This window comes from Chinchilla lanigera, unplaced genomic scaffold (genome assembly GCF_000276665.1).
Source record: "Chinchilla lanigera isolate Chin_1 unplaced genomic scaffold, ChiLan1.0 scaffold00106, whole genome shotgun sequence".
Taxonomy (NCBI): domain Eukaryota; kingdom Metazoa; phylum Chordata; class Mammalia; order Rodentia; family Chinchillidae; genus Chinchilla; species Chinchilla lanigera.
Window position 1 is genome coordinate 5,303,639 of NW_004955507.1, and position 15,856 is coordinate 5,319,494.

The 15,856-nt window shown below is 40.7% G+C and overlaps 1 protein-coding gene across 2 annotated transcripts in view; it reads left to right on the top strand.

The window, feature by feature from the left end:
- Positions 1-15,856, top strand: part of Cnnm1 (cyclin and CBS domain divalent metal cation transport mediator 1) — a 58,913-nt gene that overhangs the window by 19,691 nt on the left and 23,366 nt on the right. For both annotated transcript variants that reach the window (XM_005407668.1, XM_005407669.1), the window contains exons 2-6: positions 7,313-7,456; positions 9,664-9,804; positions 11,855-12,024; positions 13,691-13,790; positions 14,219-14,266. In XM_005407668.1, coding sequence (XP_005407725.1) covers positions 7,313-7,456; positions 9,664-9,804; positions 11,855-12,024; positions 13,691-13,790; positions 14,219-14,266 — 603 coding nt within the window. The remainder of the gene's footprint in view (positions 1-7,312; positions 7,457-9,663; positions 9,805-11,854; positions 12,025-13,690; positions 13,791-14,218; positions 14,267-15,856) is intronic.

Genomic DNA, 15,856 nt, shown 5'->3' on the forward strand with positions numbered 1-15,856 from the left:
ATATATATGTACCAAGAATCAAACTCAGGGCCTTGCACTAAACAGCCCTAACCAGTATTTTAGCCTAAATTACTTGACAGACTTCTACTTTTGTAGCAAGTTGAGGGGAGGGCTGAAATACATGGACTAATGGTTGCCTGAAGGCAATTGAAAATTTCTTCTAGTCAGCAGAGGGATGGCTCAACAGAAAAGGCCATCGGTCCCATTCACAGAGTCTCATAGGAAAGCAGAAGAAAGGAAGAGGCAAAATTTAAGCCATTCTCCCATGTATGCCATTAGGAAGTAAACCCAGCACTCACCAATGAGAGGACAAATAATAGGTTAGAAACCAGCACTGTCCAGAAAAAGATAGAAACACTGGGGATATTAGAGCCCCTCCTGCTCCAAGTTTGCCCTGGTTTGCAAGTTTTAAACACTCTTCATTCCTGAGAGCTGATGTGACCCTCTTATGGCCAGCCTCCCAACTGTTTAATCTCAGGTGCACCCCACCCATCTATGACCAAGCCCTTAGCACTGTTCACAACTTCCACCTCAAAACAAAGAATAAGGTGGTGTCTTCTCCCATTTCTAGTCTTCTAATGGCCCTACCTGCGTCCACTTCTGGTCATCAAATCCTAGAGCACAAACAACAATGTGTGATCTGAACAATATTTTACCAGCACTATTACCATGTCCCTCCCAGCACTGCTCTTTCATTTCAACCTATTCTGTGTGTGAAGGAATCTCTAGTTCTGTGCATCTGTGCATCAGCTCTACCCTGGAGCCTCACAAACTTTCTGTTCATTCAGGAATGGGTTATTGTGTTTTCTTCAGCTGAATTTCTTTTTTAAAAAATGATAGCTTTATAGAGATATAATTCACATGCCGTAAAATTCACTTTTTGTTCAGACCTGGGGATTGACCCCAGGGCCTTGCATGTGCTAGGAAAGTACTTTACCACTGAGCTACATCCTCAGGCCTAACTTTTTAGTCTTGTAAAGTACCCAATTTATGTTTTTTAGTATATTCATTACCGTTGTCAAACTTCAAAACATTCCATCACCCCAGACCCTGAATCCATTAGCAGCCATTCCCTTCTTTCCCCAGTTTCGGAAGCCACTAATCCATTTTCCTGTGTAGATTTGTCTATTCTGGAAATTTCATATGAATGGAATCATATAACATGTGGGCTGTTGTGTCTGGGTTCTTTCACTTAACATCCTTTCAAGGTTTCTCTGCGTTGTAGCATGTGCTTCATCCTTTTTTCTGAGCAGATAATATCCCACTGTATGGTAATATACCAGATTTTGTTTGTTCAGAAATACCTGGATTTCGGGAATAATGCTGCTGTGAACTTTTGTGTACAAGTATTTGTGTGGATGTGTTTGCATTTTTGTAAGAGTGGAATTGCTGGGTCCTATGATGATTTTATGTTTAACCTTTAAAAGAACTGTCCAGATACCACAAGCAGTGACTGAGAGCGCCAGTTTTTTCATGTCCTTCCCAATATTTCTTATTATCTTTTTTTTACAACAATAATGTGAAATGGTATCTCGTTCCATTTTGATGTGAAGTTCCCTATTGAGGACAATGTTAAGAATCTTTTCAGATATTTATTGATCAGTTATATCTTTCTTGGTGAAATAGCCATTCAGATCCTTTGTCCACTTTGTAACTGAGTTATCTTTTTATGCATTAGGGTATTTATATATTTGGGATATTAGTCCTGTGATGACTTGCAAATATTTTCTTCCATTTTTTGAGCTGCTGTTTCACTTTTTCCTTCAATGTATAGATGTTTCTAATATTAGTGAAGTCCAATTTATCTAGTTTCTCTTTGATTGTGCTTTTGGTGTCCTAGCTAGGAAACCATCACCCACTGTAAAGTCATCATGTTTCGCTTCTATGTTTTCTCCTGAGAGTTTATAGTTTTATTTTTACATTTAGTTGTTTGATCCATTTTGAAATCACATTTGTGTATGATGTGAAGAAGGCATCCAATTCCGTTCTTCTGCATGTGGCTCTCTAGCCAGCCACTTGTTGTGTTTGCCAGGTTATACATCTTTTTATGTATGCTGACTAGTCTTACTCTTTTTTTGGAGAAATATCAATTCAATCTTTTGCTTACTTTGTGGAGATGGGAGGGCCAGTTCTTGGTACATTACCCAGGCTGGTCTTCAACTCCTAAAATCAAATGATCCTCCTGCCTTAGCCTCCCAAGTAATTAGAACTACAGGTATGTGTCACCATGCTTGGCCCTTTGCTTACTTTTTAGTGACAGTGTGCAGGTATTATTCTATATTCTGGGGAAACAGATTAATAAGTCCTAGATGTAAGAAAGGATCTAACCTTCACAGTAAGGGGACCATATACAAATACAAAACAATAGTATGGTGAAATAATGTGTATACTGTGCCTGGGCCCTAGACTGTATATAGTCAATGGTGTCTTTCATAATAAACTAGTAATAATAATAGCAGTTAATATATGTTATTATGTGTCATCTGACAAATATCAAAACCTGTTAATTTAATTCTGTCATATTGATAGGAAGTATGGCTGTATTGTATTCTATATATTCTAGGCTCTACATTACAAAAACAAACCCCAATTTTAAGAAAATAACTTTTAAATCACTTTTCCAAGTTTTCCCACTATATTAGTTTTTTGTTTTGTCATCTACTAGCACATGTTAGCAAAAAAGTGAGAACAGGTGCCATAAGTTTAAGAAAAATATGTTAGAAATTAAAAAGAACTAAATTGTACACATTCTAACAACCACAGCTAATTTAAGCTACAAAACACTTCAGTCTAGTTGGTGGTAGGATACAGTTGTTTCAAGAAAGAATAATTTTAGAACCACTGATTCAGGATTTAAATTTTAAGCACATAGTATTCTATCAATAAGCAAAGGTTTTAGGATCCAGTTTTAGTATCATCTGTTATACCAACTATAGATTTTTATTCAGTCCTCAGCTTCACCAGACATTTATTGGCTGTCTGACATACAGAGGAAGTCTGTTAAGGTGCCTCAAAGGAACTCATGATCTGAAGAAACACTGTCCAGTGTAGGAGACATACCCTGCTAGTAGGAAGAACCAGAAAACGTGGATCTAAGGCTTAGGAGTGCCAGACAAGGAGAGGTTGGTTCAGATTCAAAATGGGGCCAGTCTGGGAGACTGTTCTTGAGGATCCAACACCTGGACTGGAACCTAAAAGGCCAACAGAGATGGCGTAGGGAAAGGTCACAGAATAAGTGAAGACTGAGAAAGGGTAAACGGAGGAAAGTGGGGAACTGGCAAACACCTGGAACACCAGGAGCACAGAATGATAGAGGGATGCAGCAGGGTGTGCACTTACAGGACAGCCACATTGTACAGTCTTGATTCTACCACACTACTGATTTTGGACTTGATCAGTATGGAAGTAGGTCAAAGGGTAGATTGAAAGTGGAGAAAAAAGTAGACAACATTCTTAGGTGATAAAAATGCCACTATTTCAATTTTCTTCCAGTTAAAAATCCCAAGGAGTAATATGTATTTAAATTTAGTAGTTAATTATGCATCTGACATACTGACTACTCTTGTCTGATAGTTACAACAATGGTCTACTTCCAAAATTGTTATACAGATTTAATGGAATTCCAATAAAAATTCCAAGAGCATATCTCACAAAATTAGAGAAAACAGTCCTAAAATTCATTTGGAACTAGAAAAGACCTAGGATAGCAAAAGCAATCCTGGACAACAAAGGCAAAGCAGGAGTCATCACACTCTCTGACTCCAAATTATACTACAAATCTACTGTAATAAAAACAGCATGGTACTGGCAAAAAAGGAGACCGGAGGATCAGTGAAACAGATCAGAAGATACAGAAACAATTCCAAACATACTCAGCTGCCTTACCTTTGACAAAGGAGCCAAACACCTTCACTGGAAAAAATATAATCTCTTTAATAAGTGTTGCTGGAAAAACTGGCTTTCCATATGCTGAAGATTAAAACTAGACCCATATCTTTCACTATGCACTAAACTAAAATTGAAATAAATCAAAGGTCTAAATATTAAAACAGAAACATTACATGTGCTGGAAGATACAATAGGCAGAACACTTGAATACACTGGTGTAAGCAAAGACTGTACGAACAAAACCCTGATTGCACAGGAACTATCACAAAGAATCAACAATTGAGATCTCCTCTTATTAAAAAGCTTTTGCACAGCAAGAGAAACCACCAACAGAGTGAAAAGACAACCCACAGTGTGGGAAAAATAATTTTGCAGCTATTCATCAGACAAAGGACTACTACCTATAATATATAAAGAATTTAAAACAATCAGACCCCCCAAATTTTAAGACCGAATCCAAAAATGGGCATCTAAAATGAATGGACACTTCTCAGATGAGGATGTTTTGACAATAGCCAAGTGAGAGCTCATAAAGTTTTTCTTTCAAGAAAAGCATTTCAATCAGTACCCTAGATTTTCTCCTTAAATGTTTCATAGCCAAGGAAAAAAACAACCAGGTCTGCATTTTAGAAACAGGGCCAAAATAAAAAAAAAAGTATTAGGGGCTGGGGATACAGCTCAGTAGCACAAGGCCCTGCCTGGCAAGCGCAAGGTCCTGAGTTCGATTCCCAGTACCAAAAAATAAATAAATAAACAAAGGAAAAGAAACAGGACCAGTGACTGGGTATTTAGCTCCGTGGTAGAGTGCTTATATGGCATACACAAGGTCCTGGGTTCAGGTCCCAAATAAGTAAATGAATAACACCAGCAGCAAAACACTCTAAAGAAATAGGACCAGGAAATGTATCTATATTGTAGAAGAAAACAGACTGACATGAAGCAGGACTGTTAGATACAACTTTAGTTCCTAGGTTGGCTGAAACAAATTATTCGGTTTGCAGTACAGCTCTCCCTCTTTCAAGCTGTGCAACTTTAGGCATGTTAATCAGTTTGTGCCTCAGTTCTTTCATCTGTAAAAAGGTTGCTATGAAAATTAACTAAATCTACTTGTGTAAAGTCTTTGAATAGTGCCTGACATGCAGTAAAGGTGCAATGTATGTGAACTGTTATTATTCAGTGGTTAGGCAATAAAAATGAAGTACCTGCCTATGACATATTACCATTTGCAAAGCTTTTTCACGTATCTGCTAGGTCATTTGAGCTCTACAGTCACTTTAGGGGAACTGTTCTAGTTACATTGTTTCTATCAAGCCACCCCAAAATTTAGAGGCAGAAAACAACCACTTTATTATGTTCACAGGTTCTGTGAGTTAGGACTTCGGAAATGGACAGCAGGAATGGATTCTTCCTGCTTTACAGTGTCAGGGTTGCTCTTGGAGATGATTTGTGAGGCTGGGGAGCCAGATCAGCTAAGAGGTGGCCCCTACCATAGCCTGTCTAGCACTTTGGTGGGATGACTGGAAGATTGTGCTTTGCTAGACTGTCACTTACTTGTTTCTCCACCATGGTGACCTCACTGTAGTCATCAGGCTTCTTACAGTATTTCTCCAACAGAAATACATGCTTTAAAGACCTAGTTCAGAAGTGCCACAGTAAGCACTCACTCTCTATGCATTATTAGTTGAAGCAGTCACAAGCCAGCCCAGGTTCAAGGCCAGCAAGTATAGACTACTCCTCTCCATGGAAGGAATTTCAAAGAACTCGGAGGCCATGCTGATATGATTCTCTAACTCTAGATGAGAGATTGTGACTCAGTAGCAGCTAAATGATTTGCCCAGCGATGGTAACTGGGATGTTTAGGAAGAAAGAGATTTAGGGGAGAATGACTGCTAACCTAATTCTTTTTATTCTAAATGTCTGCCTTTCAATTAGATTATTCAGCTTCCTTCAACTGGCATGTACTTGCCAATAGGTGAAAGTTCAAAGAAAAAAAATGTAACTGACTTTGGGTATGTTAGGTGACTTCCCTAAAAAGAAGCAGAGATGTAAAAGTATAAGGTTTGCAGGAGCTGGGAAGGGGTCAGGGTCAGGGAGCATCACAAGAAGATGATCGGTGGATGTTATAGCTTGTATCTAAATGTCATTCCAAAGCCACATGAGTGCATAGGTAGGGCTTTTGGGAGCTGGCCAGGTCTAGGGCTTGTAATAATGGGATTAAGGGTATATGGTACTTTAGTCCACTGATTGGAATTAGCATAGTTCTGGTTGTGACTGAATAGATTTACTGATGATAGAAGCCCCACCCAGGGTGTAGATGCCAGCACCTAAAAGGCTTGTAGCCTAGATGCTGGTTGCTGCTGTTGCTTCCTGCCTACCCTGCCTTGGGCTGTTTCTCCTCAGCCATGCCTCTCTGCTGTGCCATCCTGCCTTGGAGCCAGCCAACTTTGGACTGAAACCTTTATAAACTGTGAACCCAAATAAACCTTTCCTCTTTTAACTTATGAGTGTTGGGTATTTGGTCTCAATATCAAGAAAAGTAGCTAAGATAATGGGTATGAGGTACAAGTGGACAGGAGTCACTTATAATGTTTTATAGAACAGTGGGGTAACTATAAATGACAACAACTAATTGTTTATTTCAAAACAGCTAGTAGAGAGGATTTTGACACAAAGAAATGATAACTGTTAAGGTGGTGGATATAGTTATCCTGAGCTGATCATTATAAATTACACATGTAATGAAATATCACACCATACCCCATAAATATGTGTAACTATTATATGTCAATTAAAATATAATCACATGGGGCTGGGGCTTTAGCTCAGCAGTACAGCGCCTGCCTGGTACGCGCAATGTCTTGAGTTCGATTCCTGGTACCGGAAGGAAAAAAAAAAAAAAAAAAAATATATATATATATATATATATACATATATATATATAATCACATACCACAAACTGCATGAATAGTGGTTGTCCCTTTAGTTTATATTGCCTAGTGATGTCATAACCATCTTAGTTTATATAAGTACACTCTGTGATGTTCACACAAAATGAATTGCCTAACAACACATGTTTTAGAATGGGTACCTGTTTTTTTTTTTTGTTGTTTTTTTGTTTTTTTTTTTTCTTGGTTTTTCTCTGGTACCGGGAACCGAACTCACGACCTTGCGTTTGCCAGGCAGGCGCTTTTTGCCGCTGAGCTAAATCCCCAGCCCCTAGAATGGGTACCTGAAACAACACACAACTGTAGGTCTTTTAAAGTGTATGACTTGCATTTTTTAAGAGCTTACACCCACATTTCGTATTTTAGGGAGCTTCTGGGATAGATTCCTTCCTAACATTGATCAACAGCAACTTTGTAACAAAGGACAGAATCTCTGAAAATGTCCCAGTTACTTTACTATGATTTCATTTGTTCTTCAGGAAAATCTCACCTGGCCATTGTCCAGCGGGTGAATAATGAGGGAGAAGGAGATCCTTTCTATGAGGTAATGGGCATTGTCACACTAGAAGACATCATAGAGGAAATCATCAAGTCAGAGATCCTGGATGAAACTGATCTCTACAGTAAGTGCACGGCCTTGGCTGTTTTTCAGGGTCATCATGTTTTCCTCTGAGATTCTCGGGGACAGATTAGTTTGGCATAAAGTATGAAAGATGTCAGGGAAGGACCTGTACACTGATGTATGTCAGCCACCTGGTTCTGGCATGGCAAGATACCCTAGCTTGGATCACCCGGAGTCACTAGGAACCCACTCTCTAAATGTTTATAAGGAAGGAAACTTTGGGAGCTGAGCCAAGACTAGGAAAAAGAGACCACCCAGCCTTTGGATGGGAAAGGTCTAAAGAAAACACCATGCACCCTGGAGGGCAGCCGGAGGCCTCTACCCTTGTTTCTATTTCCCTTTGTTGTTCCTTTGTTGTCTCTTTTGTTTACCTAGATGCAGGCCCCGGCATCCTTGAAGTTCCACTCATGCCAGACCATTAGTGAGCAATGGAGACTGTCAAAACATTGCCCTCTTCCACCTAAACCAAAAATTTAAATGTCCTCTTTCTATAGGAGAGGGTCAGAGTTTTCCCACCCTTAAATAAATAAGCTAGCATAATTTTTAAGAGGTGTAAAGAGTGAGGAGTCAGGATACTGTGTTTCTTTTTACATGGCCCCAGCCTCTTGCATGATCTCAACTCATGGCCCTGGATCTCCCCTCTATCTGCACTTGAGGAAAAGTGTTAGAACAGCAGCCAAGCAACTATTCGTGTTCAGAATTGAAGGCAGGCCCACAGAAGAGCTGTGGGTGTTGGAAGGTCACTTTCTGTCTTCTTGAAAGAAACCCAAAGGATCGGGAAGACACAAGCTCCAACAGGAGCAGGAGCAAAAAAGGAAGCTCAGTCCTATGGACTGCTAATTTCCTGTCCTCAGGGTTCATCCCCTTTACTTCTGATTTGCACTAGAAGTATCCTGCAGCCCTGTTGCTTTCCAGACCAAGGCTGAAGAGAACTCAGATCCTTTTCCTGTTACCCTTAGCACAAGTGAGATAGGCTAGCAGTTTCTTTTTTTTTAACTTAAGGGAAGCAAAAGAAAAATAATGAAAGAAACCCCCCCCAACTGATATTTTTTTTACTTTTTAAGACAAGCTTAAATAAGCAAGGAAAAAAAATTAGAAAAAGCAAATTTTCTCATCAGTAGTCACATGACCAGTATACAGTAAGTCTCTGACTTAGGAACAGGATCTGTTCCTGGAGAATGTGTGTAAGTTGGATTCCTTTGTAAATCCATCAAAGTGAGTCATATACCTTTGACACAAACATGCAATGTAAAGCACAAGAAAACCAAACACACAAAAATGAAGTCCCTGACTGTATAGTCCTCCCTTATACTATCACACTGTACAGTGAGCACACAGTAGCAAGACTGTGTCAACGTCCGGCAGACACATGAGCTACTTCCATGGTTTGTTCACATCAAACCATTTGTATCTGTGAAAGTTCACAACTCCAGTGTTCGTAAGTCAGGGACGTACTGTATAGGATCTTAGAGTCCCAGGCCCTGCCCAAGTCCCCTGCCTAAAGAATCTGTTTTTACACATTATAGGCTCATTCTTATTTCTTCTCCTTTCTCTTTTTTCTCCTTAGTGGAGAGGTTAGGGATATCATAACTAATAAGACAATGGCATGCCTCAAATACTGCAGGGCATGGTTCAAACCAGCAGAAAGAGACCGGGTAAACCCGGTTCTGGGAAAGGAGGACAGTTGAGGAAGAATCTCCCTGGTCCCTGCCAACTCCCTTGATGCCAAGAATGCTGTCCTTCATGCTTGTATGACTTTGTATAAACACTTTCACATGTAGTGTACTGTTGGAGTCTCATAGCAGCTAGACAAGATAAGTAAAAGAGCTGTTATTAAATATTTTATCTCCTTGTACAGATTAAAGCAAACAAAAACTGATGCATAGAGAGGTTGCAAGGCTAGTACGCAGGGAGCCAGCACTAGAATGCTAAATGCTGCACTTGGAAACCCCAAGCCAACTCTTCCTTTTTCTGCTTTCCACTACCTGAGCGAATAGTGCTGAGAATATTAGAGCTGTCTTTCACCGGTTAACCCTAATCAACAGCCTTCCATTCCCTGGGAAAGAGATGTTGTAATGTCTTCTAAAGGTGGCCCTGCAGAAATGTGAGTGGTCCCAAAGGATCTGCCTGTCCTCTTTGACTCTGGGAAAATCTTCAAAGACCAACAATGATTCTGAGATAGCTGCGATCTCTCCCATTACCCTGCAGCCGACAATCGGAAAAAGCAAAGGGTCCCGCATCGAGAGAGAAAGCGGCATGACTTCTCCTTATTTAAGCTTTCCGACTCAGAGATCAAAGTGAAGATCTCACCACAGCTTCTGCTGGCCACACACCGCTTCATGGCCACAGGTAGGACCTGCCCACCCCCGCCCCCATCTCCACCCAATAGTAGTTGCAGCGGAATCTAGGACAGGGCGAGGAACCATCCAGTTTAATGCCTTCCAACCTCACTCCAGTGTGTGAGTGCTGAGAACCATTGTTCTAGGAAGAAGGTTGCCCTCCCTGGTATGACAGGATACCACACTGTGTGATGAGCCCAGGTGATCTTCTAGGCAAGGACGTGAGTATAGTACAACTCACCCTTCTCTTCTGATGAGGAAAAAAAAAAGGAAAACACTGCTACACTTCTCTTTTCCTCCACTTATTTCCTGGCTGGAGCTTGATGTCAACCCCCATCCTGGTCAAGTTGGTGTGCCCCAGAGTATTTGTCCTGGAAGGAAAAGCATTGTCCTACCCAGTAAGCCCCAGGGATCCAGTATCCCCCAAGGGCCACGAAAGCAGTGAACAACAAGTTCTTAAAAAACAGAAGTGGATGTTGAATTTTGGGGTCTTTAGAAAGAAAAGAAGATAAGAAAATCTAAAGATAAACTCTTCTTGGGAAGAAGGTAAAGTTTGTCTTTCAACTTTCTGATCTTCTCATTCATGCCTAATTAATATACTGACCTAGAAAGGTCATACCCACAACTAATTTCAATATATAATTAATCTGACTTATATTTGCGGATTAAATAATGAGGGCTTCGGGTGATAAACAGTAGAAACATTTAAGTTGGAGATTCTTAGAATGTTCAACATGCAGTCTGGTTCTAAGTACAGATTTCTTTCAACTACTGGCTAATTTCCCAGAGCAAAGCATGTATATCTGTTTAATATAATATAATAATATGCTGGGCTGGAGATTTAGCTCAGTGGCACAACACCTGCCTAGCAAGTGTGAGGTCATGAGTTCAATTCCCAGTACAAAAAAAGAGCTATAAGTACAAGGGATGATCAAAAATATACAGTAAATATTTAATTTTTTAAATTGTATTCCAGTAAAAGACACCTTGCCATTAATCTATTAATGCACTCAAAATATTCCACCTTACTTTAAACATTCCTCATTGTTCTTGACACTTTTTTTATTTTAAAGAAAAAAACAACAAAAACAATGATACAGAGTTTCAAAACAAGATAATTGGAGATTAACAAGGACACTTTCTGAAGCAGTTCTAGAAGTCTTCTTTTACTTCTTTATGAGGTGTGGTCCAAAATACAGTGGATGCTACTTCAAGTATGACTGAACAGAAAGGCAGGCTCGTATAAACATTATAATGGTTTCTCATCCACATTATTCATCAGATCTGGCATAGTGACTTCTGTTCTTGCTCACAGTCAAAGTGCAACTAAAGATATGAAGCAAAGCCTTCCAGAACTGCTCCAGACGGTAGCAAGAATGATGGGATAAGTGTGTTCAAAGTAAAACAGAATATTTCAAAGGGGATTAATGGCAGTACGTCTTTTAATGTAATTTTTGAGGTTTAAACATTCACCATATGTTAATGACACCTTATATAAATATATAGTAGTAGCTATTAATATGCAAATATGATACAAGGTTATGATACAATGATGATAATATGCAAATATGATACAATAACATTATCAAGAGCTTATCATTTAAATAATTACCTTTCCCTATTAACTTAGAATTTTACTTCATTCAACACATACATGTCACGCAAATAAGTCAGAGTAAATTTTCTGTACTTCATTATGTCATGGCAGTAAAGGCTTTGTTGTCTGCATGTCCTAATTATTCATGCTCAACTTTTAATAAAATCAAGGAGAAAATGAAAAACAAAACTGACTTTTCCAAAATGATAACCTGCTTCTCCTGAGATGTCATTGCAAGGACAAACCTCCCCAGAGGGCCTGAGGACAGCCCTGAGGCACACACATGGGTTTAGGATCCCTCGGGCCCAACGGACCCAGAAGCCTCATCAGCCTGGTACCCTGGAGCATGAAAGGGGTGCTCTAGTTACAAACCGCAGTAGCACCCATGCTGACTCTTCTCAGCTGCTGGTACTAGAGGGGGCAGGGCCAGAGGCGCTAACCACCACCCCAAACTGTCCTCTAGAAGTGGAACCCTTCAAGTCTCACTACCTTTCGGAGAAGATTCTTCTTCGGCTTCTAAAACATCCCAACGTGATCCAGGAGCTGAAGTTTGATGAGAAGAACAAGAAGGCCCCGGAACACTACCTCTACCAGCGCAACCGCCCGGTGGACTATTTTGTGCTGCTTCTACAGGTGAGCAGCAAACTCGGGGAACTTTCAAGGCCAAGACAAGGCATCTATAGAGTGAAAAGGGGATGGCTATGTCTCCTTCAGTGCTAGCAGCCCAGACTTGGCTGACTGCTTTGGGAACAAAGGAAATTAGGTGGGCATTTCTACATGACCTACAGGGGGGCCTAGGCATGGAAGACTGGCATCCTAGGACCGATGGGGTCTTTGATGGCCTTAATCTGACCACTCAGTGTTGTTTGGTGTGTGGTAACTACCTCCCTGGTTAGAGGGATTGTATCTCTGGACTTGTAGATCTGCTGTCTTGCAAATCCCAGTACCTCCGTGTCTCTGCTTGAGTAATCTTTGAAGTGAAACAGTCTCCTGTCCCCTAAATCTTAGACAATTCTTATTGAAAAATCTATCGTATGTTGAGCTGAAATCTTACCATTTTTGACTTCCAACTGATGTTTTCTTTGCTCTCTGGAAGCACATGGAACATTCGTTTTCTGTGCCACATTTCAGCCTTTGCAGTTCCTTGAATCTTCTCCCTCTTCAGAGAGTCAGGAAGGGAGAAAAGGGACGGAGTAAATGAAGCGCAGCATCTTCCAGGTATTCATATAAGCGTCTGCCCTGGGCGCCTGGACAGGCCTGTCTTAAGAAGTGTCAGTACAGTTCCACTGGAACACCAGTGCCCGAGCTGGCTCCACAATTTTCTCTGTCACTGATTCCCTGTCTTCCAGCAGAATCTTATGAACCCTAAACAGAATGATGATTCTAAGATTTTGATAAAGCTCACACTGACTTAGAAATGACTTCGCTTTTTTGCAATCCACCACAGCCTCTCTGCTATGACACTGTCATTTGCCTCATATATATTATTCCAAGTAGCCTTAATAAAATAACCAATCTTTTCCAAAACTAGAGTTACATTTCTTACTATTGGAAATTGAGATGGGTCCTGATATATCATTTATATAATATAAAGAGCATGTGTGATCCTTTGTCTGATGCTTAATAAAAATTCAAGCTTTCAAATTAAAGTGTGATAGGAATAAAACATAGTAGGTAAAGGGTAGGCTCAAAAATTGGAAACATCTGCCTTTCAATTTCCATTGTTGCCATTTCCTAGCTAACCTTGACCAAGTTAACCTCTCTGAACCTCTAAATTGATTCATCTGTAAACTAGTGATAGAAACAACATGGATCCCATGAGGTTATGGGGCTAATTGAATGAGAATCCATGCAGCGTGTGTTACGTAGAATCAGTTCCCTAGATACTCTGTACTACACTTTAGCTATCATTACCATCCATGATGAACTCCACAAGCTTCACAAAAGATTAGGTTTTATTTAAACCTGACTTAGATCTGGTCTAATCTCAGACTAAACCAGTGGGGCAGATTAGCTGGTACTTGGACTTATGTGATGGAGGGGTCAGTACTGTATGCAAGGAGAGTGTGGTTATTCATGACTGGTGCTGGGTTATAAACAATGAAGCAATGAATTTACTGCACAGAACTGCCAAAGTTGGAGGTGCTATTTCTGAAATATAAATCCGGACATAATTATCATTGCTCTGTGATACAAACATGGGCCCATGTGCCATCTCAGCAGAAGCACTTAGGGTCCTAGTGAATAATAGATTTGAAAGTGCTCAAACACACCCTCAGAACACTACTTCTTTCTCCAGGGTAAAGTGGAGGTGGAAGTGGGTAAGGAAGGCCTTCGCTTCGAGAATGGAGCCTTTACCTACTATGGTGTCCCAGCCATCATGACTACTGCTTGCTCAGGTATTCCAGTTTCCAAGCCATAGCTTGTTGGGGAAATAAAAGAACATTGTAGAAAAAGCATCTAGGCTCACGTCTGGACTTCTCTTTTGATTCCTGCTATAGACTTTGGACAAGCTATTTAACTTCCTTGGCTTTAGTCTCCTCTGCAAAATTATAAGAGTTTCTTTCATTCAGAGTTTGTACTTAAAGGAATAAGTGAGGAAAAATTCAGTTTAAAAAGGCAATCGCATTATCAAGTGTTGGGGTAGAGTATATATTTGCTCAATGTGAAAAGATAAGTCTATTTTGCTTTTTACACTTTTTCCCCACCCCTCCATTTGTTTTCACAGGGTTCGTTGGTGCTGGGGGTGGAGTGGAAGTGGGGATTCCCATAAGCAGGTGTGTTTTCTGAATTGCCTCTGAAACCCACTGCATCCTTCTGTCCTTAGATAATGACGTGCGGAAGGTTGGAAGTCTGGCTGGATCCTCCGTCTTTCGTATGTATCTCTCAAACCTCTTCCTTGTCCTCCCCATCGTGGTCTTGCCTCGGCCCACTCTGGGGACCTGGACCAAGCACTCTGAGCCCGGGCCGGGCTAACACAAATGCTGGCAGCCTCTTTGTAATATTCTGCCAGGGACACTGCTTCCTGCCAGGTACCCACAGACCACAGGGGCTTAGGTTCTACATGTTTGGAATGCTTTCTGTGGCTTCTTTGCTCATGCACAGCTGATGAATGGTGGTGGCGGGGGTAGACTTGTGAAGAGAGGTACCGTTAATTGGCACCTGCCAGGCAGTGCAGGCAGGTAATTTGTGTGCTTGGTGGAGGATCAGCCTTTCATTCTCTGCAATGTTAATTCACCTCTGGCCTTCCCTTGAAAACTCTCGTGTGCTGTTACTGTGTCTGTGGCATTTGTCCTCAGTAAGACATGACTGTGAGATTTGGAGATAATATAAATCTCAGGCTGGTGCAGTCTGTTGCTTATCTGCTTCTCTTTCTTTGCTTACCACCTCTCAGCTGGTGAAAAGGTGGCTGCCAGCTGGCCGTGCATGCTGCCAGTGGGGGCGGGCACAGGGGTGATGGCTGGTTTGCACTCCCCTTCTGTGCTGCGCTTTCTTGTTGCTTCCTGTGTAGGGTCGTTGCACTTATGTTTAGAAGGCATGGCATTTATTGTGTGATCAGAAAGAATTCTATCTCTAGATTTCCTTTTGATTCACTGGTCTGAATTTTGCATTATTTTCAGCTCTTAGTCACTTTAATGCCAAATAGGGATCTTTCCTCTCATCATGAAGATCTTTGTATAATGCTTTATATTGGGATTTATCAGAGGGTCCCAGTGCTTGATATGACAGCCTCTAAAACATAGAGAAGTAGGGGGCTGGGGATTTAGCTCAGTGGTACAGCACCTGCCTGGCAAGCGCAAGGTCATGAGTTCGATTCCAGGTACCAGGAAAAAAAAAAAAAAAAAAAGGAAATACCTCCCTAGATACCATTTTAGGGCAAAGGAAACTAAAGAAATTATTTGCTCCAGATCACCCATCAAGTTGGTGACGTATCTAAATGCATTCTGGTGTCCTGACTAGTTCATAGAGCACAATGAAATACAGATTTTAAATCCATTATGTTCCAGAATGCAATAGCTATATGGAAATAGTAGTGCAGTTTACCCTGTAATTTTACCTCCTAGCCCTTCACGTGGCTGAAATGAGATCTAAGTACTTTTCCCACTCCTAAGGGGTTGCAGAAGTAGAGATCCAAAAAGTGAAAAACCATGGTACATTGTGATACTTATGTAAGCCAACAAATCTCAATCAAGGTTGATAAAGGAAATTTCAGTTCTCAGTATATCTGTGCTGGGTGGGTGCAGAGCAGATTACAGGACTAGATAAACTTTTATTCTCAAAATGAGACTTCCATGATCTATCACCTTAAAGACTGCTGTGGGACTGCTGTTTTACCTAGAAGTGCTGGCCCTGTTCTGGCTCTTCCAAAAGAAGAAAGAGATGGGAACTCTAACAAAAAAAAGAGCTGCATGAGGCTCCTTAGCTTACCCAATTTAGATGACTTTCTTCTTTAAAAAAAAAAAAA